The sequence below is a fragment of the Falco cherrug genome, chromosome 1 (genome assembly GCF_023634085.1).
Source record: "Falco cherrug isolate bFalChe1 chromosome 1, bFalChe1.pri, whole genome shotgun sequence".
Classification (NCBI taxonomy): Eukaryota; Metazoa; Chordata; class Aves; order Falconiformes; family Falconidae; genus Falco; species Falco cherrug.
In genome coordinates, this window is record NC_073697.1 from 59,912,764 (window position 1) to 59,935,503 (window position 22,740).

At 37.7% G+C, this 22,740-nt stretch overlaps 1 protein-coding gene across 5 annotated transcripts; it reads right to left on the reverse strand.

The window, feature by feature from the left end:
* Positions 1–275: 275 nt before the first annotated feature.
* On the reverse strand, positions 276–22,631 carry AASDH (aminoadipate-semialdehyde dehydrogenase). Of its 5 annotated transcripts, none has more exons than XM_055703278.1 (15): positions 22,496–22,631; positions 21,465–21,718; positions 19,338–19,458; positions 18,294–18,634; positions 17,367–17,559; positions 14,162–14,403; positions 11,229–11,335; positions 10,587–10,759; positions 9,860–10,052; positions 9,226–9,344; positions 7,923–8,760; positions 6,665–6,828; positions 5,952–6,077; positions 4,554–4,685; positions 276–3,539 (listed from the first exon to the last, which is right to left on the reverse strand). In XM_055703278.1, exons 2-15 carry the CDS (start codon positions 21,692–21,694, stop codon positions 3,132–3,134), a joined length of 3,387 nt encoding a protein of 1,128 aa, XP_055559253.1. In that variant the 5' UTR covers positions 21,695–21,718; positions 22,496–22,631; the 3' UTR covers positions 276–3,131. The 5 variants fall into 5 exon arrangements, 4 of the variants coding, with proteins under 4 accessions (XP_055559253.1, XP_055559264.1, XP_055559250.1 ...); XM_055703289.1 differs by having other exon boundaries at positions 7,923–8,025; positions 22,444–22,529; XM_055703275.1 differs by having other exon boundaries at positions 22,444–22,524.
* Between the last annotated feature and the right edge of the window lie 109 nt (positions 22,632–22,740).

Here is a 22,740-nt window from a genome sequence, read left to right on the forward strand (position 1 = left end):
ACTTTAAATCAATCGACCTGAATTAAAATCAGTAAAACTTCCTGTGCTCATGTAGCTGTAGAATTTGTCTCAGTAAGTTCCCACAGGAGTAAGACTTGCAGAACTGAAGTTAACTGAGAACGGAAAGCTAAGTCAGTGAGAGTCTCAGGAGTTTTAACTCTGCATTCTTCCCGATTTTACTCCATGTGCAACTTCAGGTAGTTCAGGTAACTTCCTGTACTTTGACCAATACAGCCAGAACACTTCCGAAAGAAGTATACTTACCCCATCTCAGGTATCTGCTGTGGCAATTGAACACTTTATTATGTCTTGTAACTAAATCAGAAATGTTCACCCCCTCCCTCTTACAAAAAAGGATAAAGTCCATAAATAGCTAGGTCTACATTTTAAAAAGTCATGCTAGTAAACAGATCTGTAACACACCCTTTTTTTTTTTTACAAGGAAGTCTTTAACAAAATTGAATGTCTCCTTATCACCTTAAGGCTCAAAGGAACCTTTAAGTCTACAACATCATACAGGGAGACATTATCATAAGAAGAAATTGCATTGTTATAGAATGATACCATATGTTTCATGAAAGTATATTCAGCCAAACTGCTGTATGCAGCATGAGGAGTAGCACTTTAAATTACACAGAAAAAAGAATGAAACCTGCCGTATCCTCCCGTTCCAACAATTAAAAAGGGCTTGTCAGCAGAACTCACTCAATACACTATTTCCCAGAAAACAAACAGTTCAGTATCATGGTTACAACAGCACAAACAAAACAGACTTGCTAGATTGAGTAGGTGTGCAGCAGCAAGATAGGTTTTCTTGGGACTCTTAAGCCATCAGTTTTGCTCAGTTTCATATTTAAAACCAGAATGTCTACAGTAACTTTCTACCCTTAATATCAGTATTTAAAATGTTTTATATGGAGATAAAACAATGCTGCTCTGAAATGATTGGGGAAAAAACCCCTATTTAATGCCTTCACAGTCAAATCTCTGCAACCTTATAAGAAAGAATGGGACCCACTATTATTTTTGCTCCTCTAGCACCATGAATTAGTGCATCTTAAGTCAAATTTACATTTTTTCTGAGTTTATAAGCCTGCAGTATGTATTTGTAATTACAAGAACTGAACTGCTTGAAATCCATCTTTATGATTATTTCTCTTGGGAGAAGAAGTCAGGCAGAAATGTAGAGAAGGTGAAGTAAAACAGGATTAAAGACTTCAAGATACTGGTATTCTGAAAAGCATAGCAAAATTAGGTGCTATTGTGCATGACATAAGGATGCAACTTTCCAATACAATACATTTATAGCACATAGAGCTTTCATTAAGGATGGTCTTAATCTAAAGCTTCAAAGCAGAGGTTTTTTCCAACCATTAAGGTATCTAGTGTAATAATGGAAACTGTATTATGTACAGTACTCAATGGAAACATTTCTAAAGTGTACATGTTTAAGTGACATTTCATGTTAAATTAAAAAAAAATTTGCACTAAATACCAATGAAGTGTTACTTTGCTTTAGCTTTGTTGCAACCATTTCTGATAAAGTGTTGGAAATCTGTAAAAATAAAACCAAAACATTACTACAGAGTTCAAAACAGCAAAAATGTTTTAAGGACCGAACAAACCACTATGTAGTATATTGTCTCAATTTTTTGTAACTTATACACACAAAATACCATTTCTTCTGACAAGGTTATATATGATTAACCTCTTATGTTCATATAGTAATGTATAAAAACTATAAGATGTATAATTGTGGGGTATTTGTTGTGTACTTTTTTAATTTTTCAAATGTTTTAAAGTGCAATTGTTTATTATACTAATGTCATTTTAATTCTTATTAAACTATAACCCAGTCAAAATTATCTAATCAATGACGCGTGTATTCTGTGTCTCCTTTTTAAAACCATGCAGTTCAGGTTTGCTTTATAAATAGAACTTTTTACAGTTCTACAACTGTCTCGCCTGTGCATTTCTGCTAATGATAAAATGGAGGGAACCAGACACGATGAAGCAACATAGCCAGTGCAACTTCTACTTTACTTTTGATTTCAAGATGTTAGCATTCAAAGTAGATGGCTCATCAGAGAAAGTGAGAGTAGTTTCTACTATAGTTCTTTTAGAAGACTCATAATCAGGAAGATGCTCTCAGTCAGGTGTACTTTTGTCACTGCAAATACTTGATTCGCATTACTAAGACCACTGGTAATTCTTTTTATGTCATTAAAGCCAACCAAAACCAATTTACACAACCATTTATTAGTAGCTCTCCACAAAGATACTGTAGAGAACATCCATTCAAATCTCTTAAATATTTTTTTGCCAATGGTTGATTTAAGCAGTGCACACTTCATCTTGGAACTCATACTGTACCCATCACTGAAATTTAAGAGATATACACGTAAGTATATTCTCCACTTCAGAATAAAGAAATAACTCCTACTGACTTCAACGGAGTTTAAGTATAGGCTTGACTGAACTGAAGCCAAGGAGGGCCTAGGCTCACAAGAGATAAAGCACTCAGTTTATACAAACTACAGTAAACAGGTCTCTACTACCAGGTATATGCAATGCAGGCTACCTCTTCAGTCTGATTCAAAAAAGGACTTGGGTTACCTTGCCCCAGCATAGAAACCTCGTCATACTAGACGAACACCAGTCTGATGCATGGAAAAGCCAGGCACAGGCTAGGCTGGACTCACGGAGAGGAACACATTTCTCCCTCAGCAAGACAGGCACGTTATTCCAAGCTGTGGAGTAGGCACCTTACCACAGTTTCTCCCAATCCTGCAAGTGTTTGAAGCCAAACTACTGGCTTTCATTTTCTTACTGCATAGGTCAAAGCACAACATTCCAATCCAAACCATATGAAGCATGTTCTTTCATGAACTGGAGCTGGAAAATGACGGAGGGGTAGTGAAACTTCTGGCTGGGTGCTGAGCAGCCATCCTCCTTCAATCAGTACAGCAAGTCAATAAACATCACTTTACCTACTCTGGACACTGCCTGGTGCAAAATGCTACCCAAGTCATCTGCAAAGAGCACCTCTTGCCTACAGTAAAATAGGCAGAGATGTAGCCAGCAGCTGTGAGTTCTTAATTTACAAATGTAAACAATAAAAAGGAAGCAGCCTAACATCTCAGCTGTGCTTTTTTTCCTGTTACATACAAATCTAGGCAATAAACATAATCATTTCTACAGCCAACAACAAGCTTTGTTCCCCATACTACAGGGGAAGAGAAAACCTCTCCTGGAAGCTTATCTACTCCTTCTGCTGTTCCACTCTTGGCATTCAGGATCCACACTTTGCCATCTGTAGATACTGCTGCCAAAAGAATTTTGTTCTTTAAGTCATTACTTTGGAAAATGAATGGTGTTCCATATACACTTGAAGTGGCTTCAAATTTCCACAGTAAATTACCCTCCATGTTACAACAGTAGATAAAGCAATCATGGGAGCCAAAAAATATTTCTTGCTCAGTTAAACTTGAGATGCATGGAGATGAAAACACCGGTCCATTAGTTGAAAACTGCCAGACCTACAGAAAGAACATAACCACCCATTATCAAAGGTTGTTCCATTATCAGTTTGACAGCAACTGTAATTTTTTAATAGAATAGTTGTTGACAGAAGAGCATTTTATTTCAAGAGCATACTACATTCCAGTGATAGCTGGTCAAATGACGAGTTTTAAACACAGAAGAAGTGATAAAAGACTCATAAAATACGATGTGCAAGAGTTACTGTCTTCTGTGAGGCCCATGTAAAGATGGCCAACTTGGGAAAAGAATATTCTTAGGCTGTGGTACCACAATTAGTAACGCACTTCAAGACAACATTCTGATAACATGCCATTCTTTGCCAAAAAGACAAATACTCCTTTTGTAATACAGATTTCCTCTGTTCATGCTAATGATATGCAGATCCCTCCTCAAGAGAGTATCAGTTTTGCAACACTGCTGCAAGCAGACACAAAGCATGGCATGGGCTAACAAATATTTTATAATCAGAAAAGGCTTAGGAATTGCCATGTACACTGCATCTCAGGCAAAGAAACAGAAAGCGTCAGTTGTTTCACCACCAGATACAAACCACATTCATCTCTAAAAAATATTCTTTTTTAATTCAATGTGAAGGCTGGCACATTTTGCCATAATTTTTGATAAATGCATAAACATTCTAAGAAAACTTTACTTCTACATAGCCACCATCCTGCAGAAGAGAGCTTTCAACATGCTTGAAAAACTCCAAAAACAGAACCATACCATTTCATTTGCTGGCACTGCTCTTGACCATTAACTTTGGCTGTAAGCTCTGAACTAGAAGTTCTGTTACTGCATCAAGCAACTTGAGAGTTTGCAGTTTTGCCATGAACCACATGGACTACCCTAGGCAAAAAGCTTTTCTACTTTCTCCTCTCTGTAACAATAGACACTTTATTTGGTTCACAAAAAGGTATATGTTAATCATTAAACCTCAGAAACAGCATTAATAAAGCATCTTATTCAAGATTTTGTGATGAACATAAAAATCCCAACACCACCACTTTTACCTTTTCTCCAGAATGAGTGAAACAGTATAAGTTTCCATCCACACACCCAACACAAACATACTTCTCATTGCAGTGAGGAGAGGAGAAGACTGGTTTTCCCAGGAAGCTTTTCCAAATCTTATTCCCCGCCACCTGTAAACAGCAGCATGGAATAGTATCTGATGCTTAACACAACTGTACAAAGCTGCACAAAACAACCCTCCCTTCACAGCTTGTCCCAGTCCTTAAGGCGGGGGGGGGGGGGGCATGGCAGGAAGCAAAGAAAAGCAGGCTTCTCCCATCCAGAATGCATACCACAAGCAAACATACTCTTCAAATCTTATTCCAACAAAGTGTTTAGTGTTTTCCATGGGATACTCAATATCTGTTTCACCCTCCTCTTCCTCCCCCTAGACAAAATAATAATAGTGTAGTAGTAGTTCTAATAAATGACAGATTCGATATTTATTCCATTCCCAGCTCCTCACGCATGTGACAAGGACCGATGAAGGAGAAGATATCTTGAAAGCAAGTCATACTGACTACGTCATAAACTATAAATACTGTAGGAAATTATTCTCAACTATGCGTTACTCAGGATTATGGGGGAAAAAAAGATCAAAATCTATTTTTTCTTAAGTACAGCCCACTAGGGCTGCAAAACCATACACTGGTTTTCTAACACTAGATTGGGTATTACTGAGGACACCTGTAGCGGGTAGGAGATAAAGATGGTTAGGACTGATGCTCTGGCTTGTGTGAGTACAAAAACATGAACAGCTGCTCCAAGTGACTGCTCCTTTTATCAGGCAGGACCAGCTGTAAGCCAACAATGCCTCAGAAAGCCATGAAATTGCTCCACATCTATCAAGAATGCCATTTCTCCAGTGCAGAGAACAGAACAGCAGTCCAAGACTAAAGGGGACAGCTCTTTAAATGACTACGGGGAGGAAAACAGTAAGAGGAATGAAGGGGCTTCTTTCTCTGTTCTGTTCTGATTTCAGTCAAATTCTGTGTATTTTTTTTTTAATCCTACAGTCAAAGAGTGGGAGAAAAGTAATCTACAGATTACTAAAATAATCTACAGGGAAAAAAATAATCTACAGACATGCTCTCACTCACTAGTATAACTGATAAGGTAGTATATAGGAATGAGAAGACACTGATTCCAGCTTTGGCCTACAGTCAGCATGTAAATTCAAGCAAGTCACTTCAGTTCTTTTTATCACCAGACAGCTTTCTGAAAAATAGGTATTATTATGGTAACTTTGTGTATAATAATAAGGCCCTCAAGTGAAAAATACGTTATGGTAACATATGATCATCTAGTTCCTTTCATCAGAAAAGTGATCAGAAATGCATTTTGGTTTAATTAAAGTTTGAGATTGGGATCAAAGACATGTAAGCAAAGGTACATACTGGGTTTACAGCCAGTAATAGTCCTCCTAGTGTAGCAACATAAAGATGATGTGGAAAGGAATTCAGACAAGGAGATGAAAACACAGCTCCACCTTCACAATGTAACTTCCATATACATGCCTTTTTCTGTAAGCACAAGAAAAAAGATAAATAAAAATTTTTCAACTCGAGTTAAAGCTCATCACATTTACAAAGACCTTTGAATGTCAAAGCTTATCAAACACTGCATTTATTCAGCAAATGCTAGTTAAGAAGTGAAGATATAATCTCAGCGCTATTATAGCAACAATTACGTTGTTGGCTACTTTCTCTTCCAGTAAATGATTCAGTTAATGAAAAGCCAGTATTCTATTGCTTATTTTGCATGTGCCTTCATCTGCTCTTTTAGAATGCAAGATTCTCTCTCCACCGTTAAGTCAGCTTTATTTCTAGCTGGGCACCCTCTTCTGAAACAACCACAGAGAATTTAATAACTAAGAAACTTAAGATTTGATTTCAGCCAGGACTAGTAGCACAAGAACCACAGCTGAGAACGCCACTAGAACTATTTACTACCACATAATCCTAACCCTACTTCAAGCAGGCCTAACTATTTCAAAAGTGTAATTGTGGACTCCTGAGAATACTATGTGGACCTTCATCTGGTGTACTACAAACATGATCTAAGTTGGGTATTTAGTCTTCTATGCATAAAAGATAGTCAGTGTTCTTACATAAATATCCAAACTATACACATGTTGGTCATGTGAGCCTATGTAGACTAGTCCACTGGAAGGGTCTACAACTGCAGAGCTTTTCACCAAATCTTCTGTGACAAAAGTCCAGTGTATTTCTCCATCACTGCTTTGAAGCACATACACTAAGCCATCATAACAACCTGTGTGAAATACAACACAACAGGGGAAAAAAGAATAATGACTATTTGTATTTATGGGGCAATTTATGCAGCTAGCTGCATTGCTGCTGGAAAGAAACAATATGACTCACAAGGTACAGTTTCAAAACATTTTCCAAAGCTGCTCCTCTTCTTTTAGCCCAACGTCTTTGCGGCTAGTTCATACATTCAAAGTAGATTGTTCTGTATGTTCTTTCCAGATTACATTTAGGATATACTTACTTCACTGCCTTTTATCAAATTTATATAGTAATAACATCAAAAGACAGAGTTGCTGAAAATGGTGAAGAATTTTTGTAAATTAATCCTTTCCCTAATTTTCCTTTCTGAAAACAAAGATGCTGAAAGAATAAAGCATGTGTGTTTTCTAATGAAAACTGAACTGCAGTTCTAGAAACTCCTTCAGTTTTAATGACTTTTCCATTTTGTTATCAGAGTAAGTATCAATCAAAATACTAGCAAAAAGGTGGTAACATTAGCTTTGCATAAAAAAACCTCACCCCCTGGACATCTGTGTGAAGCAGTGATGTATACATATTAGCTAAAAAGATAGCACTGATGAATAATGGCAACTCTGTTGACAACGGATATGACAAGACCAAAGAACTATCCAAACATGTTCTTTACATTTCCAGAAAGAAGTAAAAAAGAGATAATTAAACTCTGTGGAAAATAATCTGAGGCACCATGTACTAATTTCTATCCCCATCAATTTTTAAAGACATTTTAAGACCGTATTCCCTTTCCACACTTCTTTACAAAAAAACATTTAAAGGTCACACCTTAATCAACCACTAAAAAGAAACTGTACATATTGACTATTCCTTAATAAGGCCTTATTAATAAATTGGTATATAATAAACCACAAGTGTACATGTTAGATAAGCTCTGTCACTGGTTATCATGAAATTTACTTCTGTTTCTATTTTACAATAAATTAGTTCTGAAGCAGATATGGAAACTTATGAGTAAGTGTAGATGGAGGACATTCAGAGGTAAGAAATAAGATTCTCTGTCATTCATGATTTATTTAGCAGAAAAATAATTTCAAATTAAGGCTAAATCAAGAGACATACCAACAACAATGAAATTGCCACACTTGGATATGCAGGCAGAAGATTCAATACGATCTCCAAGGTTCTTCTCCCATTTTATTTCTCCCAAGTCTAGGTCAATCGCCTGCATTGCGTGAGAGTGAGAGCCAACATACACAGATGCAGATATTTCTTCTTTAGATGGTATTATAACCAGTGGTGATGCATCAACACATTTTCTTGTATTTGACTTCCATCTTATGCCTAATGCCAATTCTGTCGCTGTTACATGACTACATTCTGCATGGATCTGCTGTACAGAGCAACAGTCGGCTTTATTTGCCTTGTTCCTAACTGTTAAACTTCTGTTCTCCATTTCATACCCTTGCACATGGCTTTTCATTACACTTGGAGTTACTAAATGCAGAAAGGATGGTTGCTGTAGCAGTTCCACTCCTACCTGTACCGTATTATTGGGCTGCACAAAAGACTCTGTGAAATTCATAGAAAAAAAATGATTTCCTCTGCTTAGTGCAAAAAATGAAATTAACCCTGAAGCAACCTCAAGACCTCTTTCAGATTTCAGTTTAACATATTTTCCATGGAATTCCTCTTCACTGTTCCCACTTAATTTTCTTTTCACAACACTGTCATAATTCATTAATTGGTCTTCATGTGGAAACAGATTTTTAACAATATGTCTATGAACCTCTTCAATCGAGCGACTGAGAATAACTTCAAGAAGTCCAGGCACAGCTTTGCCTACTAGCACCTCAATTTCATCACAAAATCGTAGAGCCTTTAAGGAATCTCCACCACTGTACAGAAATATTGCATCTTTAGGAATTCCGGTGGAATCACCCAGGAGACCCAGAACAGACTAGAGAAAAGAAGAAGGGAAGAGGTAACAGTCCACGGGTGTTACACCATGTCGCACACATAAAAACTCAGGTTGGGTAAAACCCACCTGAATAACCAGAAGTCCCACTAAAAATCAACAACTGAGGAAACTCACTATTCTGAAAAAAAATCACATGAAACTTGTTAGTGCCACAGAGGTATGACAGAACAAGAGCTGGGGAGGAACAGGGAAACAGGGAGATACTAGTTCTGTACTACAAAATGTTTTGCTCAATTTCAGTTCTGCAGTTCTCCAATACCCCCTCTTGGCCATTGCAGAGCAACTAGAATTAAGTATTAACTGAACAGAAAGAGCGGTACTGCTTATATCTATAGGCAGCTAGAACGTTCTGGTTGCATTAGTCATACTTCTTAGAACTGTTTAATTTCTGACACATGTATAATGATCCACTTGCAAAGATAAAAAGGCAGCTCAAAATACTACCTTCCATAAATACTGCAATCTTTCCCACAATTCCTCTGCGCCACTCAGCTTACTGTCACGCCTCCTGGAGTTTAGATGGTTCTGGTAAATCTTGTTCAGTTCAGATATATCAACTTTGCCTTTGTAGAAAATAAAGTATGATTTTTTTCATTGCTCTTTTAGCACTTACACTTCCAAAATTTCCTCTGCCCAAATAGTCTATTCTTGTAAATACTTCCTCATTCATACCCAACTGCACCTGTGTGGTTTTTACCCAGTCAATCAACTCCACAGAACCCAGTAAGGTTTTTAAAAGTTCACCCTAGCCTCCCAACATAATCCCACCTTCAAGGCCTGATCTTTCCCCAGCCAAAGTCAGGGTTCTGTTGCAAACTGCAACAGGAACGACTGAGAAAAGAAGTGTGCGGTGTTAAAACTGAATTGATTTTACCACTACTGTTTGACTCTCAAATGAAGCATTATCAGGAAAACATAACATTGGTCAAGATCTCCTCCTAGGAGTTAAGTTATCTAATCTACTATTTAAAAAGCACGAATCAGGCACCAGATTTTGGTCAACAAAGAAATTAAAAAAGAAAAAAAGGAATAGAGACCATTAAAATAAGCAGCAAGGATACTTAATAGTTTCATTTACCATGTGATGTTAAAGGCAAAGTTTTGATCGGAACAAGCTCATCAGGGACTGCATAAGATGGTAGACGTTTCTGGAGTTCTTTAAGTGTTTCTCTCTCTTCTAAATCATCTTTGGGTACAACAAACAGGATAAGTTTTTCCTGCTGATACCAGGTCACTGCACAAGCTTCCACCTCACAAAGATCTTCAGCAGCCTGTAATTAAAAAATACTAGTCTTGCTTTGAAATGCAGCTCAACAACAGAGTAAAAGAAGTAAACCCCACAATTTTAAAAAGTACACATTTAAAAACTGTATGTGTTTCACATTCCCACATAACAACCTATGAAATATCTCCTCTTGTAGTTGACGTTTGTACTTCATGAACTCAGAGATATATGCATTATTTGTCTAAATGCCAGGAATGAGATATAATCCATGAGGCTGACGTTCAGTCCTGTAGAACAATCACTATACAAACATTGCAGTGCAACACTCAGTATTTTTCAGATGTTTATACAGTTCTTAATTCTGCTGGAAGAAACCATACAATAAAACAGATTTCCAAGAACTCAGAACCAAACTCCTCTCCAAATTATGGGACTAGGTTTTTGAAAATACACCCTCCCAGTTTCTTTTAGATTCCTAAAAGTCATCTGAAAATTAGGGAATACCCACTTCTGATGACAATGTGTTCCTTATCCCTGTTCTTCTATACTGGCATACTCTGCTCACTAGATGTTGTATTACCTGCTGCAAATATTCAATATTAAAACGTTTGCCGTGACGTTTAATCTGATTGTCTTTCCGACCCAAGAAGAACAACTTTGCATTCTGCACTCTCACAAAATCCCCTGTTTCTCTCATTGTGCCCAGGGGTACAGTTATTTCATCATCAAGAAAGCAGACTCGTTCTTCACCACCTATACAAGAAAAGATTGTGGGCATATATATTAAATGGCTAACTGTAAATTGAAATTGTAAATAATATTTTATCAAATTCTCCTAATTCTAACAAGCATTATAAGAAGTACTAAAAGATTATTACAGAAGTCTAAACTTCCGCAATGTACAAATTGGGCTATGTAGTTAATCCAGTTCATACACAGAAATTACCTCAATTGAGAATGTCAAAATGCAAGCAGTAAAAAAAGTCAATATAAGGAAACCACATTCTGCAGATAAAATTACGGTAACTTTCTGTTCATTATCCCAACAACCTAAAATACCATCAGAAGTTTCCCAATGGAAACCTAAAATGCTACATTAATCTGTATATCAGAGGCAGACACCGATATAAAGATACAAATAAACAAACAAAATAATCAATGTATTATTAAAATGCAATCAATTAAGAACAGTATCTTGGAAGAATAAGAAATATAAAATAACCTATAAATACTTGTCCCTCGCCTTCTAGAACTGAACAACCGTTGGCATCTCTGACCTCAACTTTTGTTCCAAGGAGCGGTGATCCCAAAGGTATAGGGAAATCAGTTCTAAATATATTAAAGAAAGAAATAGTGAAAATCTTTCCCTTCTGAACACAAACAACTGTTCCAGAAATTAGTTAGCATACAGTCTTTTAAAGGATTGGTATTAGAGCAAAAGCAGATGCTTGAGGTTTCTTTCTACAAATAAATCTTCTTTAAAAACATCTCAATTTGTTCAAAATTTAAAACCTCATCAATGTGCACAGGTTTCATTATCATACACCCAAACCCCACAAAACGATAGAAAATAAAGCTGGAATGGACCCTGACATACCCTGAAAAAATGCTGAGAACTTCCAGTTTTTGAGGCACCCAAGTTGAAACTTTCAATTAAATTTCATACCAAAAGTCAACCAATTTAAACACATTAACTGCTTTCTAATTCACTCTTTCCCTGACCTACCTAGTTTGAGCTTTTATTCTATTTTATTACTGATGTTGTGGCAACAAGTACAGTTGACTTTTTCAGAAAAGACTGAAATAGAAGAAACAGTAATTTCGATGTCATTTATTATAGACTTCTGTTGAGCTGCAGACCAACTCCTTCCTTTCCCTTCATTCTCTAGCTTCTTCAAGCACTTGCAGAACCTCATTTATTGAACACAGACACTATTTCTGAGTGGGAACAGAGAATAATATATTTTCTTCAGTAAAGCAAAATTTAAAAAGCAAACTAACTTTAAATAGCTTTGGTAATATATGAAGTTATGCATGGGTTCCAGTTCAATTTCTATCATTAAGTATCATATTTTAACCTAACAATTCTTGTTCAACTCCTGTTATTTAGGCTGTTGAAACTTCTCCTTTTCTCTGATCAGCCAATGAATTCTTTATCTCAAGCTGTCCAAAAAGCAGTCAACTTTTCTAAGACATGTACTTCTGCCAACTGAGAATCTTCTCCTTTTCCTTCCTCTGGTCAGTTTCAAAATATAATTACTTGACACATAGGTATGAGAAAGCATCCCAGATTGTCAATGTATCTGCTTCATGTCATGGGAAAGTCCCAACCAAAAAAAGAGCAGAATTTAACATCACCAAATGAAACCCCAAGATTCCTACATATACCATAGAACAGCAAAAATAAGAGACAAACACCACCTCATTGGACCTTATTATTAAAAGACTTGTGATTAGACATTCAACTTCGCAAAACTTACCTAAAGAACAGAAGGGTCCAGACCACTAAGGCACTAACTTTGTGCTGATTTTTTTTTCCATTTTCTAGCGTTCTCTAGGAACTCTGCCAGTTTTTATCATTCAGCTGGCAAAAATAAAAGCCACTGTATTCCAACTGTCCTACTAATACTAAGGAATGAAAAAGACAAAAAGGTCCATCCTTTTTTGTGGTTTTATTGTATCTGGGCCTGCTTACTACAAAGGAATCCTAATTCCCTTTGCAATGAGGCTTACAGGGAGCAGGCTCTGAGGTGAAGGGTGGGAGACAATAGTCAAAGGCTGTAAAAACTTCCATCATTCTAACTGCACCTCAGTTAGGACTGAAAAACAACACACTATCTCTGGAGCACAGAAACTTTGAGTAGAAAAAACAATTTCACTGCGGAGAAGATAACGTTTGAACTCACGAGAAACCAGAATGAAAATTAGTTTTGCATGGGAACTTAACATCACTTTATGACCACCCACCATTCTCATGTTTCAAGGGTTTAAGTAACAGGTTATACATCACATCATTTGTCCAAAACATCCCATTTCATAGGACATGATTAATTCAAGTCACATGTGTAATTATCATGTCAGGGAATAATTACACATTTCCGAAACCAAATGAAACACTGAGCTAACTGGAAATACCTTTCACGACCCCAAAACTCGTGCAACACTCTTTATAAAATACAACTAAAAAAAAAAAAAAAAAAAAGGTGAGAAATTGAGTAACCGAGTTTAAAATGGCAGAGTGCTAAATGATTAAAAGAAAGTACTTCTGGATATCCAAGTACAATTACTGTGAGACCCTGGGTAAGCCAGTTTGGACGAATTTCTGTCATACTAGTCAAGCAGTATCAGTGGGATCATTTGCTGAATAGTGTATTATCCAGTATTAGAAAAAAAACCCAACAGTACCTAATCTCCACTTAATCGTTCATTTGCGGAGTTTTAAGAACTGCAGGCAAAAGCATGGTAGCCCTAAGAAACACATGTGTACCTACTGATTATATCTGAAAATAATCTTTGAGCATTTTTGCTTAAATAAGTAAATCTCAGAAGTAACATTCTGAACTTGACAGAGCTAAGCTATACATTTGTTCCAAGGCTACTATTAACAGATACACAGCCCCGTTTCTTTACCCTCACTGACTGCTCTGTTAGGTTTCTTCTCTTTGAACATGCAAGATCTCACTGGAAAAGCCTCACGATGAGCAAGCAAATTGGGTAGGAATCATTTGCCTGCAGAAGCACAACACTGATTCAGTATTCCCACATAGTCAGAGATAGCACACCCTGGACTAAGCTAGTCCAGGTTCAGCATGTGGAATCACAGGCTGGAATGAGGAAAAGGTCTAGATACAGAGATGACTAAAACAGACACCATCACAACACATCATGTGAAATGTAACAGATCTACAAGTATACAGAATTTCAGACTGCAGTCCTGTTCTTCAAGAATCGTTCATCAACAACTTCTACTTGAGGGAGCTGTTATTAGAGAAAGAGAGAATGGATTAGTCTATTTCTACATAAAAATCAAATGTAACTTCTACCAGCATAAACACCCATGAGAACTCAGTAGCCCTGGAAACAGAAGACCAAGGTTCTATTTCTAGAGATTTTCATCATTCAATGCCAAGCCACAAAATCAGTGCATTTTCCTACCTAAAATCAGCAGTAAAAACCTCTTCAGGAATCTTGTAGCAAGTGGCCCAACTTGACACTTCAGTAATACCATACAGATTAAAAATACTTGTTTTGTTCTCCTTGTGCTTCCAACTTTTCAAGAGATTCAGTACAGGAAATGCTTCACCACCAAGGGCTAAGACACGAAGTGAAGTATTTGCAGACAGCACTGCTGATTTAATAATGTGAGCTCCAAAACTCCTGAGAAGTGTTGGCGTGGCCTGAATGATACACATTGAAAAAAGAAAAAGAAAAAAGAAGATAAGAGAAAGACCTCCTCTATTTTTTCAGTATATGTGTGCACCTCCTCCTGCTTTATCATATGCACTGCATAGCTACTATATTGTGGATATACTTAATAATCATTACGTATAGTAGATGGCATCAGCCATTAGATACCCAAACAGATCACACTGGTGTTCTGCGAGGTTTTGTTTCTTATGTGAAGCCTTTAATGAGTACTATCAGCACCAATCTATATCCTCTGCAGTTTCTTCTTTACTTAGATGTGTTATGGGTTCCCTGGCGTGTCTCTGCTGTGTGTTGTGTCTCTGTGAAGTGTGTGTGCATCTCCTGGGACAATTTTCTTCTTAGTAGCTGATACAGTTCTGTGCTTTGGATTTAATATGAGAGTAATGTTGATAACACACTGATGTTTTAGTTGTTGCTAAGAAGGGCTTACTGTAAGTCCACAATTTTTCAGTTTCCCATGCTCTGCCAGAAGAGGTACACAAGAAGCTGGGAGGGAGCAGAGCCAGGACAGCTGATCTAAACTAGACAAAGATCTATTTCATACCCAGAATGTCATGCTCAGTATATAAACTGGGGGAGGTTGGCTGGGGGCTGCTGATTGCTGCTGGGGGACTGGGTGGGCATCAGTCAGCGGGTGGTGAGCAACTGTATTGTGCATCACTTGGTTTTCTTCCCTTGGGTCTTATTCCTTTCTCCACCTGTACTCTTCACTACAATTATTGTTGTCATTATTAATATTAATTACTTATTCCAATTAGTAAACTGTTCTTATCTCAACACACAGGTTTCACCTTTTTCTGACTCTCCTCATCCCGCCGGGTCTGAGGGAAGGTAGGGGGAGAGAGTGATCAGCCGTGTGATACTTAGTTGTTGGCTGAGGTTAAATTATGACAGCATGTTAGTTCTTAGTTTAATTGCTGTGAAACAGAAAGTAGCAAACACAGTATTCTCTGATGTTACTGTTTGAGCTTTTTATCCCTTCATTCCAGCATGTTACAGCTAAAATATAACCTATACATCTGATTAACCTGCATATAGAACATTTAAAGACCTTTCCGTAACACTAAAAATTCCTAGGACACCAGATTCTGGGTTGTTCCTGATTTGTGTAAATATAACAGTTTACAAAGATAAGTTTTTCTGAAAGCTTTCACAGCACACTCTAAAGTGAGCAGGGGAAAAGAGAAAAAGAAAACAGGTTCCTTAAATACAACTACTTATATAATACTGTTGGTGTAGAGCCCTTTCACTGAATGGGAAAAATAGCAAATCTTTAACACACTTACTTCACGCTCATTCTTCCCAACTTTTTCTAGTAAGAAGGCTGCACAATTAACGGAATTATGTATTACCAGGTTGTGTTCTTCTAGTAACAGATGAAGACTTTCACTTTTCAAATGACCATATAAACATTTGTGAATTATAGTGGGGGGGAAAAAAAAAAAAAAAAAAAGAGGGGAAGAAAATTTCTTTTCCACTCCCTCATAACCACTTTTCAGATTTCTCAAGTCTGCTCAAGCAAGTCAAGAGGGGAAGGTAATGTCTTATTCTAATTTAAAAAACATAAAATCACTGATCATCAGAAGGTAAGGTGTAAGTAAATTTTTGTCATTAATTCAACTGAGAAGCCCTTCCTTCACTGACTGAGACAATGATCAAAAGATCACAAAATCAAATTTTTCTTAGAAGGACATCTCAAATACCTTTATTCACCAATTTCTGCCTTTCTCTACTAATGCTTAAGATGCTTTTTAAAAACACATCTTAAAAGACTTAAAAAACATACTTTAAAAATCTTGCTAATAGAGATTAACGTATCAGAATTTGGAATTTTTTTTCTAAAAGCAAGTGAACTAAACTTATCAAGAAACTTGTGTATTACAGCAATCATAACAAATAGATACTAGAGCAGAGAATAAAGTTACAAAATATTTGTAACTACTGGATTTTTTTCTGCTGTGGAATCTTCAGCTAACTGCTCACTAATCTTAAATTTGTACCCTACAATCTCAACTACCACCATTCCTCTGAAAGAAAAGGAAATTTCAGCATTTCCTTGAGTGCAAATAGTTCAGAATTACAACATTAATGGCAAAGCAAGGCTTGGGGGTTGATTTGTCACAATTAATAGACTAATCAGACCACACTCATTTTGTTCTAAGTCAATTACAAGTGAGATCCATTTCTAGCAGCTCTTCCCACCCCCCCGATTTAAGTTTCTATACTCAATTTAAGAGTTTTACAAAATACCTCATTACTCTACAAGGCAAGGGCTAGGCTTGTTCAGCCATGCTGGATGCACATAATTTCAAGTAAATTGAAAAAACCCAAACCCCTTAAAACTATTAGAATGGAGATGCTATAGGACATGATCTATTCCAAGACATAAGAGGCACATGAAGCCTCATAGAAACAAGTGGCCTGGAAACTAAGTGTTGCTGTGGAATCAATTATTCTTTTTCTCTCATTATTGTAAAAACAACAAACATTTTATCATCCTATAAACAGCACTGGTTTAGTTGTATTTTTAGCACAGAAACTACCATTAAAACCTAGAAGTTGTTTATGAGGAAAGGCTTTAAGATCAAGCCCATTAAAAAGTGCTAAAAATGTCTGTAAGGGGTTACTTCATCACCAGATTCTTTAGAACTGCTTAGTTAACAGAATAAATTAATTCTTAAGAATGAATGGTTTCTTAATATGAATGTTGGTTCTATCTTAGTTCATTGTTTTCTGTCACAAAATGTTTGAGGCTTGTAATTTTCTAAACAGCTAACACTCTACAGCAAAAAAGATAGCATGAGCTACACCTTCAAGGAATAATGCTCCTGTTCTATTACGATTAGCGTCCAGACTGATGAAAAAGTAGTACTCATTAGCAAAGATGAGAAGCAAGACAGTGAAGAAGACACCTATCTTAGGTGTTGCCTACCTGCAACACTGTCACACGGTGACGGTGAAATAGAGCAGCAGACAGCTCCACAGGCATCATTTTAATAGTGTTTGGTACTACAAGAATAGAGGCTCCACTTGTCAGTGCAATGAACAGTTCAACCACAGATGGGTCAAATGTTAGAGGGGAAGCCAAGAACAGCGTATCATCCGGTGTGATCTCAAATATGGATCTAAATTCAGAAAGCTAGAAATTACAAATCTGATGCATGTTGTTAAAAAAAACATTTCCAAACTAGAAGAGCAGCATGAAAGAAATGTGCTTTAGCAAAGCTAAGATCTTAAGGGCTGCTCTGAATATATAGGTGTATGTAGGCCAAACAATTTGAGCACGAGCTCCTGCATCTGATTAAATTAATGAGCTCCTTCACCAAGATATCTACCACATTACACACCAATACAGTACACTGAAGAGCATATTTAAACTAAGAGATGCTCATTAAATAAATAAAAAAAGGATGGTATTTTCCATAATAATTTTTTTAGGAAGTACTAAATGAAGCAGAAAAAAACCTAGCCTGAAAAGGAATTGGGACTTAAAAATTACAGAACACAGTAAATATAACTGCAAACAAATAATTAATTTTGTTAGCTATTTCTTTTAAGCCACAAGCCAGAATACAATACTTACAGCAACAGCTTATTATTTGAAGTACACCCCTCAAAAATTCAAGTAAAGCACCATTTCAACATTAAAAATAATAGTTAAACAAAATTTTATATGATACTATTTAGAAACAAAAGAAACAAACACAAATAAATCTGAAAAGGCAGGGAAAGAGGAAGAAGTGAAACAGTTAGCAAAACCCCAATCTACACTCCTCTGAAATATTAATTAAAAAAACCCAACTGCCTAAGTATCAAATCTGTAAAAGCATTTAAAAGGAAAACTGGAAACCACACTTACTTAAGATGCAGAATATTTGGCACTATACATTTATGAGGCACTCTGACTATTTTGGGGATCCCAGTAGTTCCAGATGTATGCAAGATGTATGCTACAGAGTATTTCTGACCATCACCCATGTATCCTCCTTCCCATGTTTTTGCTTTGTTTTGATCTGGGCAAATGGTATATCCCGGGTGCGAGTTACCCATAGCTTTGGAAGGTTCATATTTACTTTTCATGTCATCTACTTGTGAATTTAAATCAGTATTGCTCAAGTTCATTTGGAAGAGAGTTAAACCAATGTGTTCTACTGTGGAAGAATTGTGGTTAAAGCAACCAACATGGGACATCTGGAATTTCTGTAAGAGAAAATAAACAATTTAAACAGCAGAACTCAGGATGCACTGTTATTGTCCTACTGTATGCAAAATGAAATAACGTTTCATACAAATAATCTGTGATTGTTCATGCCTCTACTTTTGGAGGACACATAGCAGACAGTCTTAAGCTCATGTATTTTTATGTATTAAATATGAGTGAACACAGACTTCATAAATATGAACAATTCTCTGAGCAAATAATGAGAAGGAAAATATATAAAAGAATTCTGCAGAAGACAAAGAACTCTGAATTATAGCTGTATGGCCCAATCTTTTATATTCCCTTTGCAATGAGTGAAGGCATAAGACTTGTGAGGAGCTGGACAGAAGGAAACCAAAGAAGTAAATGCAGGAGCTTTTTTTCAACTATTGCAAAGATTTCCAACTCTCAGCCTTGACATACAAAGAGACAACTCTGGAAACCAAAGTCTTCCAGGGCCAGTGCACAACAAGCTTGCCTGGACAACACTGTAATAGGAAAACAGGTAATATTTTTGAAGAGGAAGAGAAGCACTTTGTACTTCTAATTTTAAAGATGTTCTTTTCTGAATGAAAAAGACAACCTCTTCACATGAAGAAACAAAACAACCCCATCCAAGCTTATTAAAACAGAATACAATCTGAATAACTACACGTTTCTAAATTGCCCTTTAATGCTTCCTGTAGAAGCCTGCACACTTACATTTATTTTGTCATTCTCAACAAGAATGTACTGAAGATTGCTTTTCTTCATGAAGTAAGTGGATAACATTGGTGGTGCATCTGGATCAATAGGAGAATAGGCAGCTGGAACTTGAAGGATTCTAACAAGACACAAATGTTTTAAACGTAATTTTTTAAAAAAATAAGAAAATCTTCCTAAATTTCACTAACATTTCTTCTATGCTTTTATAGCTGCCAGAGCCAGAAAACGTAGTCACTATGTGACTTTTAAAGTTTTTCTTGGAAATAAAGTAGTAAGAATAATCAGCGTTGCCTTTTGGTATCTTACAGCGCAAAAAGATTAAAGCTGGATGAAAACATTGAACATTATTTCTGGCCAAGCAGGCTGGTGATGACAAAGGTATCACTGACATCAACAGCATCACATTTTAAAAGCTGCTGCTATTGACTAGGAACAGAAATACAAGCTTTTTAGTTATACAACATGTGTAAACATGTTTTAAAAGGCACTGAAAGTCTGCACACTGAAAACACTTTCTGTTCTCACAAGTCTAAAGAATCCAGCATAAGAAAATCTGAGCACATACTGAAATTTCTTCCCTAATAAGCAAACAGGAACATCGAGTATCATTCCGCTCTCATCCCGGCGCTTTACGTTGTAGCTCTTCCTCCACAGTTGCTCACTACAGTCCCGCCCTCTAGTGGCTCCATTTGATAATGACAAGCACTTGAATTTATTAGCGCCACAAAAAGCGGAGTTAAGCGGCGACTAAAACATGAGCGGATCCCATAAATATTCACATTTCTTCTAAGGCTGGGTTCCCACGTACAATTAGTTATATTACCTCTTTATGCAAGTGATTTATCACTGTAGTAAAGCCGAGATTCAGTATAACGACTTGGAAACAGCAGCATTCTATATACACGAATAGCCACTGGCTGATCATTAAGCACCGAAGCCTGCCCTGCATCATATATAGTGGTTAACTATTCAGCAATGATAGCTGTTAAGAATCAAAACGCCCCCGTAGTTCCCAGTCACACAGCAAAAGAAAACTGTGCTGCTGCTCAGTTCACTGGGATATAGGATAAATTGGGTTGCAAGGGACCTCAGGATGCCTAGTCCAACCTCCTGCTCAAGCAAGGCCAGCTGTGACACCCAACTAGGTTGTTCAGGACTTTTTCCAGCTACGTCTGAAAAACCTCCAAGGATGGTGCCTACAGAACATCTCTGGGCAACCTACTCCACTGCTGGACTCAGAGAAAAGTGTTCCTGATCAGTGAGAAAGTTCCTCAGTGTTTCTGGGAGGTTTATGATTACAGCCCTCACTCACTCACTGCACTGAAATCTTTATACCCAGCTGTGATACATCTTCTTGTGCTGTTGTGTATTTTACATGCTGTGTGACAATAGGAAAATATTGACACAGACCCTCCTCCTAGGAAGCACAACTGCTGCTGTATATAGCAGCTGAAGAAAATATGCCTGTGATGCTGCAATTCTGTATTACATCATAAATGCAATAGATATAAAAGATACATATATAAAGGATACAAACAGAATTAATCAGAAGTAGGATTTTTAAAATTGCTGGATTAACGTGAGTGTGTTTTGAGGTCACAAACATTTCAACTTCCTAGCTATTAAATAATCAAGGTCACTTTAGTGCTGCATTACTCATTACTTTTTTGTAATGGAATATTTGTAACGGAACTTTAACTGTACACTCATTCAGCTTAAAGCATGAAAATTGTTTTCAACATCTTTTTTTTGCTAGCAAGGCAAGAATATATTAAAAAATCTGCGTATTCCTTTTTTTTTGTATAAATTTATTCTGTAGATAACCTCCATTTCTAAATAAGCACAAAGACACAAGTAATTAATTTTTTATATTTCTAGAAATAGCCTTAATCACTTTAAAAATAGACACTTTAGATCAATAAACTTAAGATTCAAAAAGCTTTAGCAGTGGCTTTTGTAAAGATTATAATACTGCCATTTTTTCTCTTAAAGAATGCAAGACTTCAGTGCCTCTTGACTGTATTACTACATTTTTGTTATTAAAAATATAACCAAACTGAAAATTTCCTTCAATGAGATGACCCTTAAAAAACCAACACAGACTGCAAGCATTGAAACCATTACCCCAAGATCCAAGATGGTAAGTTTATTCCTGGATAGCAGTAAAGGCCTATTTCACATTTTCCTTGCTGATCACAGTGCTTTTGAAGGAAAGCTGTTAACTCCATGGCAAGCTTAACCACCGTAGCATATGTGTAGGAAGTTGGAGCTTTGTCATTGCATTCATCAAACCAAACTGCTTTTCTATCAGAGTACAGGCTAGCTGCCTGATTCACCAGTTCCTGAAGAGTCATCTCAGCTGCACATCTTCAATCCCCCTGAAAGATTAACAAACCAGACTGCATTGTCACCTCTTAACTTTTGATACTTTAGTCAAATTATATAGGCACACAGAACACTACCAAGAGGGAAAAAAAGATTCTTGGCAGAAAGCACACAGCTTCACCACACCTTATACTGCAAAAGTGTCAAGCTTAATACTTTTATCATTTGCCATAGGTCTTACCCAAGGCCCAGGATACGGTAATTCAAAGACATCGTTGCATAGAGGCTGCACGTCCCTCACCATTACATCTTTATTTTTAAAGCTGGGCACAACTAAATTAGTAACTTTATTAACACAATTTAATTAGTGACTTTCTCTTTAATAGAATTGTGAAAAACTAATCTTTCCTTTGCAAGCAGAAAACGCAACACGCCGATAGCCAAGGCTTTTAGGGTACTGCTCGTGCTGGTGCACGCCTGCCCCACGGGCCCTCCCGTCACGCCCGTACCGGACGGCCGAAGGGCGCCCGCAAGGCTGCGGGCCAAGGCCCCCTCTCGCCTCCGCCGCGGTCTCCACCGAGGACAGGCGGCTCCCGCACACCCCGCCACGCGCAACGCCCCCCGTTTCCACACACGACGGGCACGGCCTGGCCGCTCTCGGGGCCGACGGCTGCGCCGCGAGCACCGCGGAACCTCTGCGGGACAGACGCCAACGGCGCGGCCCCGCCGGCCGCTGCCGCTGGCCCCAACGAGTCACCACGCCGCGCGCGTCCCCCACCTGCCGCAACGCCCAGCAGCACCTCACGGCCCCAGCCCTCGCCCCGCCGCACCTAGCAACAGTGAGTCGGCCCTCCTGATTGGCGGGAAAGTTAGTATTGCCCGACTCTGCAGTAACGCGCGCTCTCATTGGCCAGCGGCCGTCGCGCTGTTTGGGCATCCACAAGCAGCGCCCGGCGCGCCAGTGGCCTGCGTGGGGCTGCGCCATTTTTTCCCGAGGGTGAGAGGAATGGTGAGTGTGCCAGAGCCCTCCCAGCTCTGCGGCAACTCTTCAGACGTGAGAAAGGGGCTAAATCAA

Bases quoted from the DNA above. Each gene is read 5' to 3' on its own strand.
- AASDH (XM_055703278.1), bottom strand. From the start codon at position 21,694: ATGACTCTTCAGGAACTGGTGAATCAGGCAGCTAGCCTGTACTCTGAT. The intron at 11,336-14,161 runs GTAGGAAAATGC...TAATATATTTAG, and splicing joins GTTTTTACTGCTGATTTTAG to AACTGATTTCCCTATACCTT. The intron at 6,829-7,922 runs GTATGTCTCTTG...TATTTCACACAG, and splicing joins TGGCAATTTCATTGTTGTTG to GTTGTTATGATGGCTTAGTG.